At 57.8% G+C, this 18,232-nt stretch overlaps 4 protein-coding genes across 11 annotated transcripts; 1 reads left to right on the top strand and 3 right to left on the bottom strand.

Moving 5' to 3' along the window:
- Positions 1–849: 849 nt before the first annotated feature.
- Positions 850–3,051, bottom strand: LOC146433461 (erythroferrone-like). 6 transcript variants are annotated; one of them, XM_085069803.1, is made up of 6 exons: positions 2,351–3,051; positions 2,035–2,222; positions 1,833–1,941; positions 1,670–1,760; positions 1,483–1,561; positions 850–1,165 (listed from the first exon to the last, which is right to left on the bottom strand). In XM_085069803.1, exons 1-6 carry the CDS (start codon positions 2,919–2,921, stop codon positions 1,067–1,069), a joined length of 1,137 nt encoding a protein of 378 aa, XP_084925929.1. In that variant the 5' UTR covers positions 2,922–3,051; the 3' UTR covers positions 850–1,066. The 6 variants fall into 6 exon arrangements, 5 of the variants coding, with proteins under 5 accessions (XP_084925929.1, XP_084925928.1, XP_084925931.1 ...); XM_085069802.1 differs by having other exon boundaries at positions 850–1,088; XM_085069805.1 differs by having other exon boundaries at positions 975–1,088; positions 1,483–1,580.
- Positions 3,052–3,208: 157 nt separating this feature from the next.
- On the bottom strand, positions 3,209–7,014 carry KLHL30 (kelch like family member 30). Of its 2 annotated transcripts, XM_085069800.1 has the most exons (8): positions 6,817–7,014; positions 5,833–6,673; positions 5,583–5,754; positions 5,311–5,397; positions 4,933–5,088; positions 4,650–4,838; positions 3,955–4,100; positions 3,209–3,638 (listed from the first exon to the last, which is right to left on the bottom strand). In XM_085069800.1, the coding sequence occupies exons 2-8, from the start codon at positions 6,604–6,606 to the stop codon at positions 3,387–3,389; spliced, it is 1,776 nt and encodes a 591-aa protein (XP_084925926.1). In that variant the 5' UTR covers positions 6,607–6,673; positions 6,817–7,014; the 3' UTR covers positions 3,209–3,386. The 2 variants fall into 2 exon arrangements, with proteins under 2 accessions (XP_084925926.1, XP_084925925.1); XM_085069799.1 differs by having other exon boundaries at positions 5,833–7,013.
- A 364-nt stretch (positions 7,015–7,378) lies between these two features.
- On the bottom strand, positions 7,379–11,768 carry ESPNL (espin like). The gene is made up of 3 exons (XM_085069801.1): positions 9,007–11,768; positions 8,747–8,920; positions 7,379–8,680 (listed from the first exon to the last, which is right to left on the bottom strand). Exons 1-3 carry the CDS (start codon positions 9,088–9,090, stop codon positions 7,433–7,435), a joined length of 1,506 nt encoding a protein of 501 aa, XP_084925927.1. The 5' UTR covers positions 9,091–11,768; the 3' UTR covers positions 7,379–7,432.
- Positions 11,769–12,640: 872 nt separating this feature from the next.
- Positions 12,641–15,336, top strand: LOC146433458 (F-box/LRR-repeat protein 12-like). 2 transcript variants are annotated; one of them, XM_085069795.1, is made up of 4 exons: positions 12,641–12,914; positions 12,991–13,063; positions 13,296–13,589; positions 13,659–15,336. In XM_085069795.1, exons 1-4 carry the CDS (start codon positions 12,829–12,831, stop codon positions 14,067–14,069), a joined length of 864 nt encoding a protein of 287 aa, XP_084925921.1. In that variant the 5' UTR covers positions 12,641–12,828; the 3' UTR covers positions 14,070–15,336. The 2 variants fall into 2 exon arrangements, with proteins under 2 accessions (XP_084925921.1, XP_084925920.1); XM_085069794.1 differs by having other exon boundaries at positions 12,649–12,914; positions 13,296–15,336.
- The last annotated feature ends 2,896 nt before the right edge of the window (positions 15,337–18,232 follow it).

Here is an 18,232-nt window from a genome sequence, read left to right as displayed (position 1 = left end):
TGGGCAGGAGCTGCAGCTCTCATGCCTGGCAGGAGGGTGCTGCCCACCTGATCAGCTGGGGCAGAAGCACAACTTTGCTTTCAGAGACAAGTTCTCTTTGCTTTGGGAGGAGTCAGCATTGAAGCTGCACAGTCAGACTGCCCCCCTGCTCCCCAGATCCAAACACCCCTACCCATAAATTGCTGCATTAACAGCTACTTCACCAGACTCCTCAAGGAGACGAAGCCTGTGGGGAAGGGCAGGCAGGGAGATCCCTGGAAGAAGGTGGGGCTAGGTACAGCTCCTGCTATCTTGCAGTGTTGCTGGCACAGCTTGCCCAGGGCTAAGTGCTACTAAGAAATCAAACGCCCAAGCCTTCCTGGGTCCTTGTCCCACAGCCCTCCCTCACTCAGTCACGTAGCCCTGTGCCCATCCTCAACTCCGGCAGCTATCGGAGCCTGAGCAAAGAGCGTATCTGTGCTGCCCACAGCCTGGGCCCTGTGCCACAGGCAGGGAGTGCCTGCTGTGGAAAGTCACAGGACAGGAATTTGCTTTAATCGAATGTGTGGCATTATTGGGACTTTGCTTTGATGATTAGTGCAAAGGATGTTGGCTTCTGCCAGCAACCATTCACTGCTCGTACACTGCAGGACAGCTCAAGCAATACAGAATCCGGCTTGGGCTGCTGAGGCTGGGTCTGGGCAGGGAAGGGAGGTCCACTAAGGGCAAAAATGGATGTGTGGGGCTTCGTACCAGGCATGGTGGGAGCTGAGCCCTGGGGAGAAGGCAACCATCTGCTGCCACTGTCAGCAGGGCTTTCCATGATAAACTTCTAGGCCTAGCCTTTTTATAAAAGTGAATGCCTTTAGGTCCTGGTCACGCTGCTTTATTATTATCATCATCTACTTCATGATCTTTTGTCCATCTTCAGCTGGTTCTGCAGCACAAGCAGTATTGGACCAGACTGCAGTTCCTGCATGAGCAAATTGTGTTCCCTGGGCTTGGTGCTGAGCTGGGGAGGACATGATGGTGGTTGGCAGAGGGAAGGATCTGGCTGCTCCTGGCACAGGTTCAGCATGGTGCACCTTCACACTCCCAGCAGAATGGCACTGAAATGGGAGCCACTTTGAACGGTGAGGGAAGAGCCTGCTGTGTTGTCCACGAAAACAGAGGCATACTGCCCAGCCTGTGGGGAGAGGGGGATCAGCAGGGCCAGGACACCTCCCCTGTGGGCACCAGGCATGGCCTGGCAGAGCCAAGGAGAGAGCTCTCCCCTGCACACCACAGCCAAGAGCTGGAGGAGTTGCCCCTACCCTTCCTTCTGGAAAAAGAGCATCACAAGGCCTTTAGGGCAGCCCAGCCACAGTCTGTGCTATAGTGCCCTAACAGAGTTCTGCCCTGGGGCTTGGAGGTCATCTGAGAAGCAGACCTGATGCCCAGCCCTGGGCTGGGGCCACAGAAGGCACCTTCCCACCCAGTACTGTCACCAGTGGCACCACTAACCTGCAGGTAAAGGGTGCCAGTGACAGAGATGGTGAAAAGGTCACCGCTGCTCTCCAGCCACGATATGGTCTCCAAATTGCTGCAGAATAGGGAGGGTACTGTTGGGGGAGCATGTCCCACTTTCCCAGGGATGCTGGACTCCTTCCCCCCTCCCTGGCCCAGGGTCCCTGGCTTTGCCCTGCCATACCTGTTGTGCTGGCAGCGGGACTGCACGCAGATCAGCACCCGCAGGCGGCTCCCTCGGCATGCCTGCCCCTTTCTCCGTGGCTCCCTACGCACTGGGACAGAGCAGGGCATGAGAGCCAACTCAGGCTTCCCCGGCAGGGCCATGGGGCTGTCTGAGGGCTCACCGATGTGCAGTGTGGTGGTGAAGGTGTAGTATCCTGCAATGGGGGCTGTGTACTGCCCGCTGGTCAGGTTCAGCCCTGGGCCACGGTGGAACATCTCCTCCCTCTCAGGCTGGGATAGGGAATGGCTGGAGTTAGAGAAGGATTCCCTGTGCCAATGCAGATGCCTCTGCAGACAGGGAGAAGGGGCACGCTGGGCACTTACTATGTAGAACAGCCCCAGCTCCTGCCACATTTTCTGCTCCACAGTGGTGTCTTCACGTGTTTGGCAATGGAAAGCTGCTTCCACAGGACGCTGGGCTCCAGCCTGGGCGTTACCTTTGCTTCTTTCCTCCTCTTTCTTCCACCCTTCCCCAGTTCTCCTGCACATCTTTGCCTGCTCCTTTGCCATGCCTGACCCCAAACCCCACCGGAGTGTGATGTTAGGAAAAAACCTTCACTTTTCCTGGCTCTGCTGCCCAGCCCTGTTGTGCCTTGTCCCGCTGTCCCTACAGCTCCCCCCTGAGCCCCTGCCCCGGTACCTCTGAGCAGGAGCTGCAGCTCCCTCAGCAGCTCCTCCGGCACGGTGGGGGAGGCCTGGGCAGCCCCTGGCACGGCGGCGGCCGAGGGCGCTTTTCCCGGAGAGCCGCCGCTCGCTGAAGCCATGTCAGCCCCCGGCCCGCCGCGGCCCCGAGCGCCGCTGCCCCTCCCGGGGCTCCCGGCCAGCAGCATCCACGCCTGCCGCGGATCCACGCGGGCCGCCCCGGGCTCCCCACGCCCCGCGGCTGCTCCCGGGGCCGGCGGCCGCTCCCGGGCTGCCCGCGGGGATTCGGTGCCGCTGCCGGCGGCGTAGAGGAGCGCCAGGCACAGCTCCGGCAGCCGCATCCTGCCGCCGCTCCCGGAGGGTGGCCCCGGCCCCGCCTCGGGCCCGCCTCGCTGCTGGGCTCTGCCCTCGGGGACCTCCCCGCGGCTAAAAACTCGCGTGGGCCCTGGCAGCAGCGCGGTGTTTTTAACGCTTCGAACATACCCAGCAACCGAAGGCGGACCAGCTGAACTGTCCGGCGGTGCTGGCTGCGGGCCCAGCCGTCGGGGAAGCGTGTTGTGCTCGCCCATCTCTCTGGCACCGGTGCCGTCAGAGACGGGGGGCTGGGGCAGGAGTCACCAATTCACCGTGCTGCTTCACCGTGACCACGGGTCACCTCCCTGGGGTGCATGCTGCATATCCCAGGAGAGAAACCAGGATTATGCACGGGCTGCTGCCCCCAGATAGCAATGTCAGGCTTTGATGAGATGAACCACGCTTTGATGAGGCTTTGAAATACCCTAAAAGCTTTAGGGGTTTGGAGGAGGGAAAAGGCAGTTCTCAAAAAACCACAAACTCACAAACCGAAAGAAGAGAGTATTAGCCAAAGCACGTTTATAAGGAAAACCTTTTCCTTGCAGTGGTGGGGGAGAACACTCTCCTGATGTCCCACCCAGCCTGGCAGAGGGGTTTCCACCTCCCCCTTGCCAAGCTGAACAGGCAGCAGAAAAAGGGGAGCATGGCTGCATAGGGTGACAGGCATCACTGTGGCTCTCCTACCACCCATGGTCACCCTGGAAAGGTTCTGTCCACTTGGAGGTGTCTATGAAGATGGAGGAGGAGCTGTGGAAGAGCCAGAGGCAGGGCAGGGAGCCCTCGCACATCCAGAGGTCCTTGGTGCAGTCATACACCTCCATTTCTACCCGGTAGTCCCCGTCCATGCCCTTCCAGTGGCCACCGGTGACGAAGAGCCGGTCACCCAGTGCCACCATCCCACCGTTCTCATGAAGTGTGTGTAGGAGCTGCACCTGTGTGAGGATAGGGTGAGATGTGCAGGGACTCCTTGGTGACCTCCTACTCCCACCACAGAGGACACTGACCCATCAGATGTGTCTCACTGCCCCATCCTCTCTGTGGGGTTTGGGGCCCCCTGTGCCTAGTGCACGTGTGATGGGAGAGCAGGGGAGGGAGGAATGGGGCATCCTCAGCTCTGCAGGTGTTAATAGAAACAAGGGATGAGTGGGTGAGAGGGAGAGGGGTGTGCTGGTGCTGAGGGGGAACAGGTGGGAACACCATCCCCATCTCCTTGGGACGGTGATCATGCCTGGTCCCACATCACACTACCTTCTGCCAGATGTTGGCCTCTGGGTCATACACGTAGACCTTCTTGGTGTTATCCCCAATGAGGTAGATGAGCCCGCGCAGCGTGGCACAGCGTGGGGCCGAGAGGTACTTGGGGATGAAGGGGGACGTGATCACACTCCACAAATCTGCAAGGAGCAGTCATTAGCAGTGCATCCCACCGTTGGCTCTCAGTGCAGCTGCCAGTTGCTGAAAAAAGCATTGCTATTTCAGGGGGAATTTGAAAGGGAGGAGGCAGAGCAGCCAGGCAGACTGGCACCCATAGTCCCCATCCCAGCTGAGGGTCTTGCATAAAAACCAGTGGGAGGTGGGGATATAATTTGTAGTGGTGCTGTGGGATGGGGAAGAGTCTACCTGAGGAGGTGGCACTGTCACAGGGTGTTAGTTTCTCCCTAAGGCAGGCAGCCTCCCCCAGCCCTATGCCTCAGAGATCCTGCTCCACTGAAGCTCAGGTCTAGGCTGTGTCAGACACCTGCGACTCAAGTCCATGCTGCTAACAGCCATGCTCCTGGGGCTCCTGGGCCCTGTGCCACAGCCATCACCACACCCTGTTGGCACCTGCTCACACCCCACAGCACCGTGCCTGGCAGTCCAGGGGGTCATCTGCCTGAGGGTCCCCCTCAGTCCCTCTCCCGGGGACAACAATGGTGGGGCGTGGCAGCAGGGTCAGCTCTCACCTTGAACAGGGTTGTAGCACTGCAGAGTGAGCGCATTGTACTTGACAGCACAGGAGCCCACCAGGTAGAGCTTGCCCAAGCAGCTGGCAGCTGCAAAATTGCTCACATACTTGAGGGCTGGGCTGATGGCACACCAGCTCTTGTTGTAGGGGTCATAGCGCTCTACCTCCACCACGTCCACTGTTGTCCCTGCAGGGTGACAGGACAGTGCAGCCACCCCACTGCTCTGGGGCACCCATGGACCCCGACCCCAGCAGCACCCACAGGGTTTTTGCAGCCTTACCCCCAATGACGTAGATCTCCCCGTTGAGGATAGCACTGGTGTGGTTTGTCCGTGCTTTCAGCATGGACGCGATGGGCTTCCAGACACCATCCCTGGGGCAGAAGCACCAGGCCTGTGTCGTTGACCATGTGTCATTCTTGGACCCCCGGGAGCCACCTAGAGAGGGACAGGTCAGGTGGGCCACCCTCTCCAAGTGCAGCCATCCCTGGGCATTCCTTGCCAGTGGCCAGATTTGCCCAGACAGGGAGTAAGGAGAGGACTTTGCTCAGAGAGAAGCCTCTGGCCCCACACCAGTGCCTCGTGCTCACAGCCTTGTCCCCTGTCCTCCATCCCTACTCCTCAAAGCCCCCACCCTGCACCAGCAGCCCTGGCACCGACCTGTGACGTACACATCGTTGTTCAGAGCCACCAGGGAAAAGCCCCATTTGTTGTAATCAGGAAAGTCGGGCAGAGCCATCCATCGCCCTGAAACCCAGCAGGTCCAAGCAATGACCCCAAAAGCCAGCAATGGCACTTTTTAAGCCACCCCTATTTCAACCTCATCCCAAGCCAACCAGTGTCTCTCTAAACTGACACTAGTTTGGCAAGAGGTGGCTTGGGGTAGACATTAATTAATGTGAAGGGAGGTGGAGGAAGTGGTGGGCACTTACTGCTTTTGGGGTTGTAGAAGGCGAAGTTCCTGGTGGCAGCCGGCATTTCCAGCCCTCTCTCCTCATCCTCACTATCCTCCAGCACACGGCCACCAACCACCACCAGCACCTCCTCTAGCTTCTGTGGTGGGGCTGGAGGATTCTTCAGAGCACCGGTGCCACTCTGCCCCTTCTGCAGACACCAGGGCAGAGCCATCAGGCTCCTCCTTCCTGACTCAGGGAGTGGGATTTAAGGGAAGGGGGTACCCACCATGCTGCGGGATCGGGCAATGAGGGCCTTGCTGGCATCTGAGTCACGAACAAGAGGCTCATTGGCAAGGAGGTTCTGCAGGTACTGGTCAGGCAGCGAGACGAGGTGAGTCAGCTCCAGTAGCTCCGGCAGGAACTGGGCTCGGGGCCCTGGGTCATGGCGTACCCAGCGCAGTACAGCCTCGACCAAGCTCCGCTCCTCCTGCACCTGCAACTGGTCATTGGAGAGATAGACAGCCAACCTCTCCTTGGAGAGCTGGAGGAACTCCTCCTGAAGAGAGACGGCTTCAAAGTTCTCCTGCAAGAAAGACCAGGCCTTGGAGGAGACCTCAGGGCAGCCGTGGCTCTCACCGAACTCACAGATACCTAGGCAGTTGGTGGCATCCATCTGCTGCCGGAGGTAGCGGCTGCAGACCTTCTGGATAGCAGGGAAGTGGAGCTGGCTGGAGGTCCTCATCAGCCCCTCCACATTGCCCTGGTTGATGGTAACCTTTCCCGTGTAGGCAAAATCAAGCAGCATCTCCAGCGCACTGGGGTCTACCTCCTTCAGCTCCACTCGGGCTGCGATGCTCTCAGCAAAGTCACCGGAGAACATGGCATAGAAGTAGTGGCTGCAGAGGGCCAGGATGCCACGGTGGCAGAAAAACTCCCTCCCGCCCGCCACCAGCGTCACGTCGGCCAGTTTGGGGTTGCTGCGCAGCTGTTGCAGCCCCTCCAGCACGCCCTGGGCGTGCGAAGGCAGGCAGAAGTCGAAGTCGTCCATATTCCTCACCATGGTGCCGGGGATGGCCGTGGGGCCCGGCAGGCGGGCGGTGCCCGAGCAGAGGGAGCCGAGGGTGTCTCTGCTAGGAAAAGGCGACGGCGTCTCCCTCTCCCCCTGCCGCGACACCCTCCTGCCTTCCCAGCGCCCGAGTCACGGACAGCAGCGGCTGCACAAGTGCTTCTCACAGCCCCCCTCCCGCGGGTGGCCGTGTTTTCTCCTCACCACGCCGCAGCTGCCCTGCCGGGGCTGCGACCGGCCTTTTTAGGGTGATTTTCGGGGTGATTTTCGCCCTCGGCGCTGTCGCTCCCGCTCTCAGCAGTGCTCCCCAGCCCGGCCCGCCCTGCGGCTGGGCAGGGACATGCCGCATGACAAGGGATCAGCCGGGACGCGAGGCACACACTATTTTTAGGCGGCACCTGGACACTGCTCCCTGCTCTTAAAGGCACCGCACGGGCAGAGCTGTCGCCGCGGCCCATCCCCGTCGTTGTCATCTTTAGGACAGCCTCCCAGTCGCGAGGGGGTCGGCTGGGCACGGGGCCTGGAGCGACACGCTCCCACAGCACCCTCCCGCACCCCATCGGTAGCCGGGGGTCCCCGCGATGCCCCTCCTCCCTCCTCCGCCCTGCACCGCCGGTGCCGCTATAAATACAGGGCGTTATCTCGCCCCGCGGCAGCCGTCGAGGCCTGAAACAGCCGCCCTGGGATTGGGGGAGATTGGGGTGCTGAGGCGGCCCGCCCAGCTCAGCAGCTTTCTTCACCGCCCCGGAAAGCCTCGCTCAGCTGGGACAGAACCAAGAAAGTTTTTATTGCAGCCCGCGGCCTCCGCTGCCCCGCGGCATCACTCCTCCAGGCTGAAGATCTCGGCCTCCTTCTCCTTCCAAAAGGCGAAGCTGCGATCGATGTAGCGGCAGATCTCCTCCCCGTCGTCCTTGGCCTGCCCCGGCCGCTGGCCCGGGCTGTGCGGAGAGCCGAAGTACCGCGCCTTGATGTCGTCGAAGCCGTCGCGCCAGCCGCGCCGCCCGGCCGCGATCTCGTCGATGACGGCGCGGTGGAAGGCTCGCACAGCCCGCCAGCCGTGCCGGCCCAGCTGCTCAAACACCTCGAAACAGAGCAGGTGGCGGCCTCGGCGCTCCTCGGGGGGCAGCTCCTGCTCCAAGATGCGGAAATAGCCCAGCATGAACAGCTCCAGCGACAGGCTCTCGTACTCCACCGGGCCGCCCCCCGCCGCCGACACGAACTGCTCCGGGGAGAGCAGGGTGCGGGCGGGGGGCGGCGGCGGGGGGCGGCGGGAGGCAGCGTCCCGCCAGCCGCTCAGCAGCCTCTGGATGGCCGCTCTCTGCCGCGCCAGGCGCGCCGCCCCCCGAGCCCCGCTGCCCGCAGCTTCCCGAGGGTCCCCGGCGCCGGGCTGTAAGGGCGCGTAAGCGGAGCGTCTCCAGTGGCTCAGGAAGAGCATCACGATCCGTTCCTTCCTCAAGCTGCCCCACTCTGGCCCCGGCTTCTGTCCCTTGCCCGGGGAGCCGCCGCCGTCGGAAAACGCCTCCTCGCAGCTGATGCCCGAGTCGCTGGCGGCCTCCGCCTCGCCGCTCCCGGCCGGCGCGCTCCCCGCCGCCCCCCAGGCGGGCTCGAAGGCGCCGCGCAGGCTGCGGACGCAGACTCCGCACTGCCGGATCTCCCGCTGGGCCAGGCTGCCTCCTGGCTCCCGGTGATGCCCGCCGGCGGCGGGGACAGCCGAGGTAGCGGCGGGCGCGGGGACCGCAGCGAGGGGACCCCGCACCCCCTCGGCGTGGGCCAGCAGCGCGGCCAGGCTGTCGACGGCGCTGGCCAGGCGGCCGCACCAGAGGGGCAGGGGCATCCCGGGGACAGGCGGGGGGCTGCGGACGGAGATGTTGAGCAGCGGGGCGGGCAAGAGGGCGCGGAGCTCCCGCACCAGGCGCCGCAGCTCGCTCTGGTACACCTCGCCCCGCCGCCGCAGCCGCAGGCTCTCCACTGCCCTCTCCAGCTGATGCAGGTCCGCCTCGGTCAGCAGCTCCCCGAAGGGTCCCAGCACGGCCTGGTGGGAGGCCGAGAAGCTCCAGGAGGCTGCATCCTGCGGAGAGAGGTGGTCAGCGGCTCCCGACCGTCAGCGCCCCTTTACTCCCCGTGCCCCTCGTACCTGCCCTCCCGCCGGCTCCTCGTCCGCCAGTCGGGCCCGCAGCCGCCGCACCATCACTTGCCGCTTCCACTCGGGGATGAGCCGGCCCCGCTCATCGTGCGTGGGCACCAGGGACTCCGCGTCCACCTCCGCGGGGTCCGGCCCGGGGAGCCCCGCCAGCCCAGCCTCCCCGTCCTGTGCGGGCAGAGGCACGGGGGGCTCGAAGGCGTACGGCGGCCGAGGGGACGAGCCGGGGGCCGCGGGCCGAGCCAGCGACCTACCGAGTGGGCGAGGAAGGGCGCCGGGATCCTGGCCCGCTGCGAGGGCTTGCGGAGCACAGCCGGCACAGACCTGCCGGGCTCCATCCCCTGCCGGTACGGGTGGCTGCTGGGGACAGAGCCGCGGGCCTCCTCCTGGGGGAGGGCAGCAAAGGGAGATGGGCCCCAACACCTCCAGGGCCCCCCAGCTGAGGGGTGACCCGACACATCACCCCGGTCCTTGCGGGGAACCCTCCTCGGGGGAGACCCACGGGTGAATCTGATTCCTTCAGAGGAGGGGGGGAGATGAGGAATCCCTGCTGCCCGCTCTCCCCCAGGGGGGCACTATGACACCCCTGCAGCCAAGAACCGAGCCCGGGGCTGCCCCATGGCCACCAGCCCTTCTCTGGGCATCCCGTGCGCCCAGCCCATCCTCCCGCTCCCTGGAGTGATGGGTTGGCATTCCTCGGGGATGGGGATGCCCACTGCCCCAGCCCCAGCGGGGTCTTACCTGCTGCACGGGGCTGAGCTGGCTGCCGAAGGTAGGGGGTTGGGTCCTGTCCTGCCCTGCTCAGGGAACACCCAAAGGTGGTGCAGCTGCACTCCCAAAGTCCCTGTGTGGGGAGCAATGAGCAACACGGGGCACGAGGGGAGGATGGCGTGGTCAGGCAGCCCTGGAGAGGGCAGGGGCCAGGGCTGCAGTGCTGGGGCAGGGCAAAGAGGCATTGAGCATTGTATTAATATTTGATGGGGCATCGAGTGGCAGCACCACGGCTCAGTGGGTGGAACTGGCGCTGTTCCTGGAGATAGTGGCTTGGTGACAGCTCCAAGCCTTGTCCTGCTCCTGGGGCCAATGGAGAATGACTGAGGCTGGTCACGGCCCCAGGCCAGGTGCTGAGGACAGAGGAAGCCTCTTGCACAGGGGCATTGAGGGCAGGTTCTGGCAATGGAGGATCTTCTGCAGAGGGATCTGAAGCACCCCTGTCTGGGCATCTGTTACTGGCATTCAGCCATGTTTGTGTTCTTTCCCTCCACCACCATCCATTATATATGGCCAGGGTGGACTCAGGGGGTTCACTTACATGTGAGAAATTCAATCAAGGGGCTGGAATAAAATTAAGAAGCAGCAGATCTAAGCTTATAAACACCAATTAGCTGGCGAGGATCCCTTACAGAGTCAGCCTCTCAGTCCCTCCCTGGCTCCAGTGCAGGCTGACACCCAGCTCTTGGGGGGATGAGCCTATGCCACCCAGCAACAGAGCCGCAGCACGAGCCCAGGTTATGCTTTGCTGTAGGAGGGGGGAATTTGCTGAAAGCCCTTTGGCACAGGGTTGTGCCAGGGCTGTCTCTCCCAGCCTGTAAAGCTTCTCTCAGGATTGCATCCCTCCACAGTACAAGGGTGTGCAAGAGCCTGAGAGGAGAGGAGGTTCTACCCCAAACCTCCATCTCTGCCTCTTCTCTCACCCTGTTTCTCAGGAAAGCAGGCATTGGCTTCTTTGGGATCTGTTCAGAGAGTCTCAGGGGACTCTTCCTTCCCCTTTCCCTTTCCTTTTCCCTTTCCATTTCCCAGCTGCATCCCGACAAGGATGAGCAAAGCAGCAGAGAAGCAACCAAGGATGGCCTCTCTCCTCCAGTTTCAACAACCACATTCATCCCTCTCTACCAGCTCTTCAGCCATATCCCAAGATGCCACAGCCATATCCTTCCCTCTCCCACAGCTCCCATTACCCCAGCCCTGCAGCAATGAGCAAACTGGCAGAAGAAACCAGCAAGGCCCCTCTCAGCATCCCAGTTTTCATTGCAGATGGGTCATGGAGGCTCCACTTCAAATGGGATCACAGAGAGGAGGTGCCCGTTGTCTCCTCCGGACAGCAGCTCATCCATGGTCCTCGGCACCCACGGTCCGTGCGCTGGCCCGTTTCCGCCCAGCTGCTGCAGGTCTCTCCGGGCACGCTGGCGGGGCACGGGGCTCGGTGCCCTGTCCCCATCGGACAATCTCTGGCGCCGGCGATTCCCAGGAGCTGCCTGCTCCTGCTGCTCCTGCTCCTGCCGCTCCTGCTCCTGCCGCTGGCGCCAGCGCACCACGAAGGGATGGAGACGACGGCGACGACGTGGGGCCACCTCGGCACGGCTGTCCTGCCCTTGCAGCAAGCGAATGGCCCCAATGGGCCCTTGGCAGACTGGGCAGGTGCCAGCGCCGTCGGGGGCAGCCTGGGGCTGGATGCAGGCCCAGGCCTGAAACAGCCACCCTGGGAGCAGGGAAGATTGGGGTTCTGAGGCAGCCCGCCCAGCTCAGAGCTTTCTTCCTCCTTCTTCCCTGCAGCTTTGTACACTGAGCATGATGCCATAAGGTCTGGAATATCCCTCAGGTCACCTGTCCTGGGTCCCCTCCCAACTTCCCATGCATTCCCAGCACTCTCACCACCTGCAAGGGGCAGGAAAGGCCTTCACTCTGTGTAAGCTCTGTTCAGCAGTAACAAAAGCATTTCTAGATTATCAACCCTGTGCTCAGCACAAATGCAAAACACATTCACACCAGCCACTGGGAAGAGAACTAACTGCACCCCAGTGAAAACCAACACACCTACATAACCTGAAATTTTATTCAAGTTGGTGACAGAACAGAAATACATTAGTATCTTTTTATCAATTTTAATCCTCTGAAATTTATTTAGAAAACAGTAATAGTTGCAGATACTCTGCCACATGAAAGGGAATTTTCAATTTTCCATTCATACATTTTGAAGCATCTTTGGAATCTCCCAACACTCACAATTTCCCCCATCTTACCATGGGGGAATTATTAATTACCAGAATTAGGTAGGATTTCTCCTTTTCCTTATGCTCATCCTGATTCTATAAAGGTTTATCACTTCTTTCATAAACATTCAGCTGGCCTACACATTCATCTACACATTGGATATGAAAAACAATCACAGAAATCTGTCACCAAATGGAGCAAAACAGCTTCTGGACATCAAGGCAAGGAGATCTCTGCTCAGAGACTGTTGTGGGCAAAAAGCACTCAGTGTGAGCTATGAAAGTGAGACAAGTGTGTGTCTGGGGACCCTGGGGCAAGGAGGTTGGCATCGGTGTCAAGGTGCATTTGTGAAGGCCATGGGGTGCCAGAATAAAGAGAAAATACAAAAGTGTGTGCCCACAGGAGAGAGAAAGAAAATAAGCAGATGTGCTTGTCCAAAGTGCTGTCTGGGAAAATGTGTTGTGTTCCAGAGGACAATGAAGCTTTACAGAGGTAGGGACAGCATGTTTTACCTGCTAAAGCATCCTCCTGAGTTGAGTTTATTACTTTGTGTTCTCTTCTTCCCGGGTTGCAGCTACACACTGCAGACATTCCAGACTCTTCTCTGAGAGTCATGACAGCTGTTCCCGTCCTGCAAAGGCCTGCTGAGTGTTCAGAGAGGAGATTATGTGAGCTGGTGCCACGTGAACATTACAAGGGTGTTAGAAACAACACGTCAGGGGGAGTGACTGGACCAGCAATAGTCAGCACTGTCACTTCTTCTTCTCCAAGAGACACCAAGGGGGATAGTGCCGGGAAAGAAGAGGCACCGGGGGTGGGGTGGGAGTGACAGGGGACAAGAGGCACCGAGCAGGGGACACGGGGACAAGGGGCACCGTGGGGCGGGGGAGACAGCGGGGTTTAACGCGGAGGAGCGAAGAGGCACCGGGAGGGGGGTGTCGGTAAGGAGGGGTTTAAACAGCGAAGTCCCGAGGCCAGCGGACCTACGGGGCCCTGCCGGTAGCTCGCAAGGCCGCTCCGCTCCGCAAGCGAGGCCCGGGCAGGCCCGGAACTGCCGCCCGGGGTTGTTGTTAGCAACGGCCGCGATGGCGGCGCGGCCCGCCCTGCCCGACTCGGTGCTGCTGCAGGTCCTGGCGCTGCTGCCGCTGCGGGACCGCCTGCGAGCGGCCAGGTAGGGTCCCCCCGGGCGGGACCGGCCGCCTGCCGCCTCCCCGCCCCGGCGCTGACTGCTGATCGCCTCCCCGCAGGGTCTGCCGGCGGTGGCAGCGGCTGGCGCAGGACCGAGCGGTCTGGACACATGTGGATTTGAGTCCTCTCCGGGTACGGGCCGCCTGCGCACACCGCGGGGCAGCAGCGATGGGGGGAGGCGAGATCACCCCGCTGTGGATAGGGACTGACACCGGGGGGGTCAGGTCACCCCACTGCAGGCAGGGCGCACAGGAATTACCCCGCCGTAGGCAGAAGCTGAGGGAATGGGGGGGAAGCACCCAGGCTGTCACAGGGGTGCCCTTCCCCGTGCCACCCCCTGGAACCAGGCCCTTTCATCCCCCAGATCACCCGCCGCACCCTGTGGCACCTGGTGCGCCACCGCCTCCCCGACAGCCTGTGCACCCTGCGGATGCGGGGCATGCCTCGCTCCGGCCGCAAGCAGCGGCTCCTCTCACCGGCACTGCTGGCTGCCCTTCGGAAGCGCTGTCCCCAGCTCCATCGGCTGTGCCTGACCGAGACAGACCTCCGCCGTGTCCCATACGAGAGCATGCCCTCTTCTATCACCACACTGGAGCTGAGCCTCTGCGACATTCCTGATGCCTGGTTCAGCGTCTCCCCTTCGGTGCCGCCACCACAGGTACAACACCTCGCTATCCACAGCATTCCCACCTTTTCTGACCATGATCTTCTTGACATTTCCTCACAGAACCGCTTGAAGACACTGAGCCTTTGTGGCACCTACCGCATCACTGATACGGGGATCCAAGCGGCAGCTCCACACCTGGAAGAGCTTGAACGCCTGATTCTACGCCACTGCATCATCGGTGATGCTGCCATGGTATTCATCGGGCGCCACATGAAGCAGCTCCGCCACCTGGAAATCAGCAACGCCTACTTCCTGACAAACAAGGGGCTGGCTGCTATTGTGACACTGGAGCACCTGGAGACCCTGTGCCTTGACCTCTATGATTTGGTCTCCCTTGGTACTGTTATCGCTTTGTTGCAAGTGCTGCCTCGCCTGAACCACCTCAAATTAGGTCGAACTTGCTTTGAAGATGAACTCCTCGATAAAATTCAGGAGAATTTTCCACACTGCACCATATCTCACACTCCTTGACAACCTGATATGTCATTCTTCCTTGCTACACCTGAAGTGCTCTTTTTTTTTTTTTTTTGTAAAGCCGGTCTTCTGGTACATAGCTTTGGGACAGAATTCCTACTGGCCTTAAAATACTATGTTTTTTCACACAAATATGTTAAAAAGCTTGTCATGTAAATAAGTTTGTTAACAAGCCTTTGGTAGGATTCCCCCCCACTTTGTTTTCCATGGATCAGAGGAATAGGAATGCTGGGAAACACACCCAGCCTTTGGGAACCCCACTGACCAAAAACTGGCTGGGGTGATTACAACTTTACGCTCTGTCTTCTCTTTCTCCACTGCTGGGGATCAGGCGGCAGCTTAATGAGCACACAATTCAAGGAGTGAAGTGAGGCACCCTTCTGTCAGTGACAAAACAGACCTGGCAGCCAAAACCTCACAATTTCCAATTCCTTCTCCTTTCCTTCAAATTCAGATCTTCAAGTCACTTGTCATACTGGTCCATGGGGGTTCCTGAGCACCTGAACACCAAGAGCCAGACATCCTGTTTGCCCCCAGGCATTGCTGGAGCTGCCATTACCTCTGGGTTTTGCTGGTAACATCCATGTTTTCTCATCACCTTTTATTGTCTGTGTTCACTTCCTCTTCCTCCCCCATCTGCAAGCATCCTAACACCAGATAACTGCCCAAATGTTATGTTATGTTGCTATTCTTAATTTTTATTCTATACTTTTAAGCAAAACTTATTGATTAAAAAATGCAAGCTTTTAACTTTAATTTGAACCCCTGTTCTTAGAGCTTGGGTTTTTTTTTAAACCACCTGCTTCAGCATCTCTCCTGCCCCTTAGGACTGCACATCATTACATGAGAGCCCAAATGTTTCTAAAAATACAGAATAAATGTCCAACAGAAACAGCTAAACCTTCAGCAAAGCCAAAACACAAAACTGGTCTTAGCATCCTGAGACAAACAGTAGTCCACAGCCCTCAGAGTGAGTAGAAAACTCAGAGAAACCATAAAATTTGGGGTTATTAATCATTGCAGGGAGCGACCATTATCAAGCTGCTGCTTTGCCTCTTCACACACCAACTTACACTCATGTACCACAATTTCATACATGTACATATTTAATATTCATACCCAGGTGCTTTATCAGACCCAAATCCATTTTATTTTCTTGGCCAAGTATATCTGCTCGTGCCTTCTGTGGTAATTTCCAAAGTATGTCCTATCTTCCAGACCCGCTTATTTTCACTTGGAGTAAACCACCTTAGAGACCTGAGAATTTGTCTCTTTTTTAATCCAAACGGATGGGGAAGAATCACAATAATAGCACAAATGGTTGATCGTTGCCTGAGGAATGACGGGTGACGGGACGAGGCCAGGCCGGAGATGCGACACCGGGAACACAGAGGACGACGGAAGAGCCACCGGGAGCCGGGGGTGACAGGGACAGGGGACAGGAGGCACGGAGCAGGGGACAAGGGGCACGGTGGGGCGGGGGAGACTGGATGAGACAGCGGGGCTTAACGCAGAGGAACGAAGAAGGGATTGTCGGTAAGGAAGGGGGTTAAACAGGGAAGTCCCGAGCCCAGTGGAGCCCCCGGGGCTTACCGGTAGCTCGCAATGCCGCGCCGCTCCGCCGCAGCCGCCACAGCCCGCCGGCTTTGCAAGCGAAGCCCGGGCAGCCCCGGAACTGACGCCCCGGGGTTGTGGCTAGGAACGGCCGCGGTGGCGGCGATTGCTGACATCCCTGTCACTCGGGCCCGCCCTGCCCGACGCGGTGCTGCTGCACCGGCACTCCTGGTGCTGCTGCCCCTGCGGGACCGACTGCGAGCGGCCAGGTAAAGGTCTAAACTGAAAAGCGTCCAGCTACAGCTTACACAGAGAAATGTGCCGGGACAAAAAGCTTGCATATTTGGAATTGGTATTTGTGTTCATGCCGCAATCGAGTGACAGGCCTCTTCTCTTTACAGCCTGTAAATTTCAGTCACACTATGGTGCCCTGCACGTTCCTTCTCAACTCTAAATACCATCGCAGATTTTCGCAGTGTCCAAAGAGCCTGATATACCTCTTGTGTGGAAAAATGTACCAGGACAAAAACAGTGGGTGGATTAGCCCTTTTCAACCAGACACTACACAACTGGGACTATGCACGTTCCTTTCAAGCTGTATGAAATGTCATGTTTTTTTATTGTTGCAGATCCCAGTTTCAAACCTTGAAATGTCCAGCTGATCCCTTACAGAAGATCCTACAAAAAAACTCCAGCTCTGGCCTTCATCTTCTGCTTGGAGCACATAAACTGACAAAACTGATGCTATGCACTTTGCTTCTCAGCCCTACGTGCTCTAACATTCTTTCAATCTTGTAGAGTCAAAGATAATGGAACAGTTTCCAGATACAACTCGCTCAGAAAAATGTGCCAGGACGTACAGTTTTCGCTGATCTTCCTCCTCCTGACATTTGAAAACTTCCATTTGCACCACAGCAAGTGATTTCCCCTTAAACCTGGTAAACTGTTCATACCCCATGATGGTCTGCACTTTCATGCACTTTTAGCCTTATGGTGGTTTGCTGAAAGGTTTGGAGATCCAGCAACTGCTTCTATCCTGACACATTTCTCTGTGCGAGAAGTAGACGGAGATTTCAGACTCTGAGAGACTGAAAGTGCATGATGCTACGCAATATAGCTGAGAATGAAGGTGCAGTGCACCATGATCATGTGTGCAGTTTACAGGCTGCAAGGAAAAGTGACTGTCACTTGATTGTGGTGCAAATACAAGTTTGCAAAAGGAAGGGAATGTCAGTGAAATCTTTCTATTCTGGCACATTTTCTTTGCCAGCAGTGGACTTTGGATCTCCACATTGGATGGTTTGGAGATAACCATGGTGTACTTCCATCTCCGTCAAGTACACAGCTAGATGGTGCTATGTACCTACAAACCAACCCAAAGTGCCTCTCCCAGGGTGGAAACGTCGGGTCATGGTAATCAAATGAAATGCATCAGGACACAAAGGGTTTGCTGACCTTCTCGTTCCATGTGCAAACTCTTACTTGCACCACACTCAGACGGCAACACGGACTCCTCCCCAGTTATATGTGCTAGTATGTTTTTTCACTCTCGCAGAGCCCAGCTACAACACTGAAAGCATCCAACAAAAATATAACTCACAAAAGTGCCAGGTAAGAAAGCTCTTGCTGGCTGCAGCATCAACGACACCCATCGAACTACATGACACACAGTGGTATCTGCACCCTCCTTCTCAGCTCTATATACCATCATAATTCTCTACTCTCACACAGTCAGAATTCAAAACTGAACCCTACCACTGATTGCTCAGACACTAAAGGTACCAGCACAAAAAGATCAACACCTTGGCTTTTACATTCCCACTCTGATGGTGCAACAGCTCTAACTGATAGCACTGTATACTAGAAAATCACTTGAATTCATCAAGACCACCGAATGTGTGGATCCAAAATTGTTTTTCTTGCCAAAGGAAGAAACTATGATCCCATCTCAAAATAAATGTGATCCTGCCTCCAAAATATAAAACATCTGGGAAGTGATCCCATACAAAGGTGCTAGAACACTGTTACTGGGCATTACCTCCCCTAGGCAGTACACCAAGACTCAGGATAGCTGCTAACTTTGCCCAGAATAAATGTACTGCCAAAAATTTCAGAAGACCACCTCTGAAATGTGGACATGACATGCCAAATTGCAGACAGTGGGAGGTTGCTCCCACCCAAAGGTGCCAGAAAAAAGAATTGCTGATATCCCTTTCATTCCCTGGAAACCTGATAATTTGCAGCACAAACACTAGGACGGTGTGCTTTCATTCTTCATGAAGAGCACTGTCATAACTTTCTGAAGGTTAACTCCAAAATTTGGATACCAATATGATAATTGCAACAGTGGGGGAGTTGCTTCCACACAGAATGTGCTAGGACAGAAAGCTGCTCCTGCCTGCTGCTCAAAGCCTCCTACCTGCATCTGAAACACCAGCCCTAGGTATTCCCATGTAAAAGCACTGCCACACACATTCAGGAACCCACAGCTGAAAACTGGACACCAACTCCAATATTACATACATTCAACATTGCTCCTGCACAAAAGGTCCAAGCCAGAAATGTCTTGCTGGAGCTTACTTTCCCATGGCACCTTACCATCTGCC

The sequence above is a fragment of the Lichenostomus cassidix genome, chromosome 9 (assembly GCF_008360975.1).
Source record: "Lichenostomus cassidix isolate B80296 chromosome 9, HeHo_3.0, whole genome shotgun sequence".
Classification (NCBI taxonomy): Eukaryota; Metazoa; Chordata; class Aves; order Passeriformes; family Meliphagidae; genus Lichenostomus; species Lichenostomus cassidix.
The sequence above is the reverse complement of the archived record's forward strand: the minus strand, read 5'-3'. Positions and strand labels throughout refer to the sequence as shown.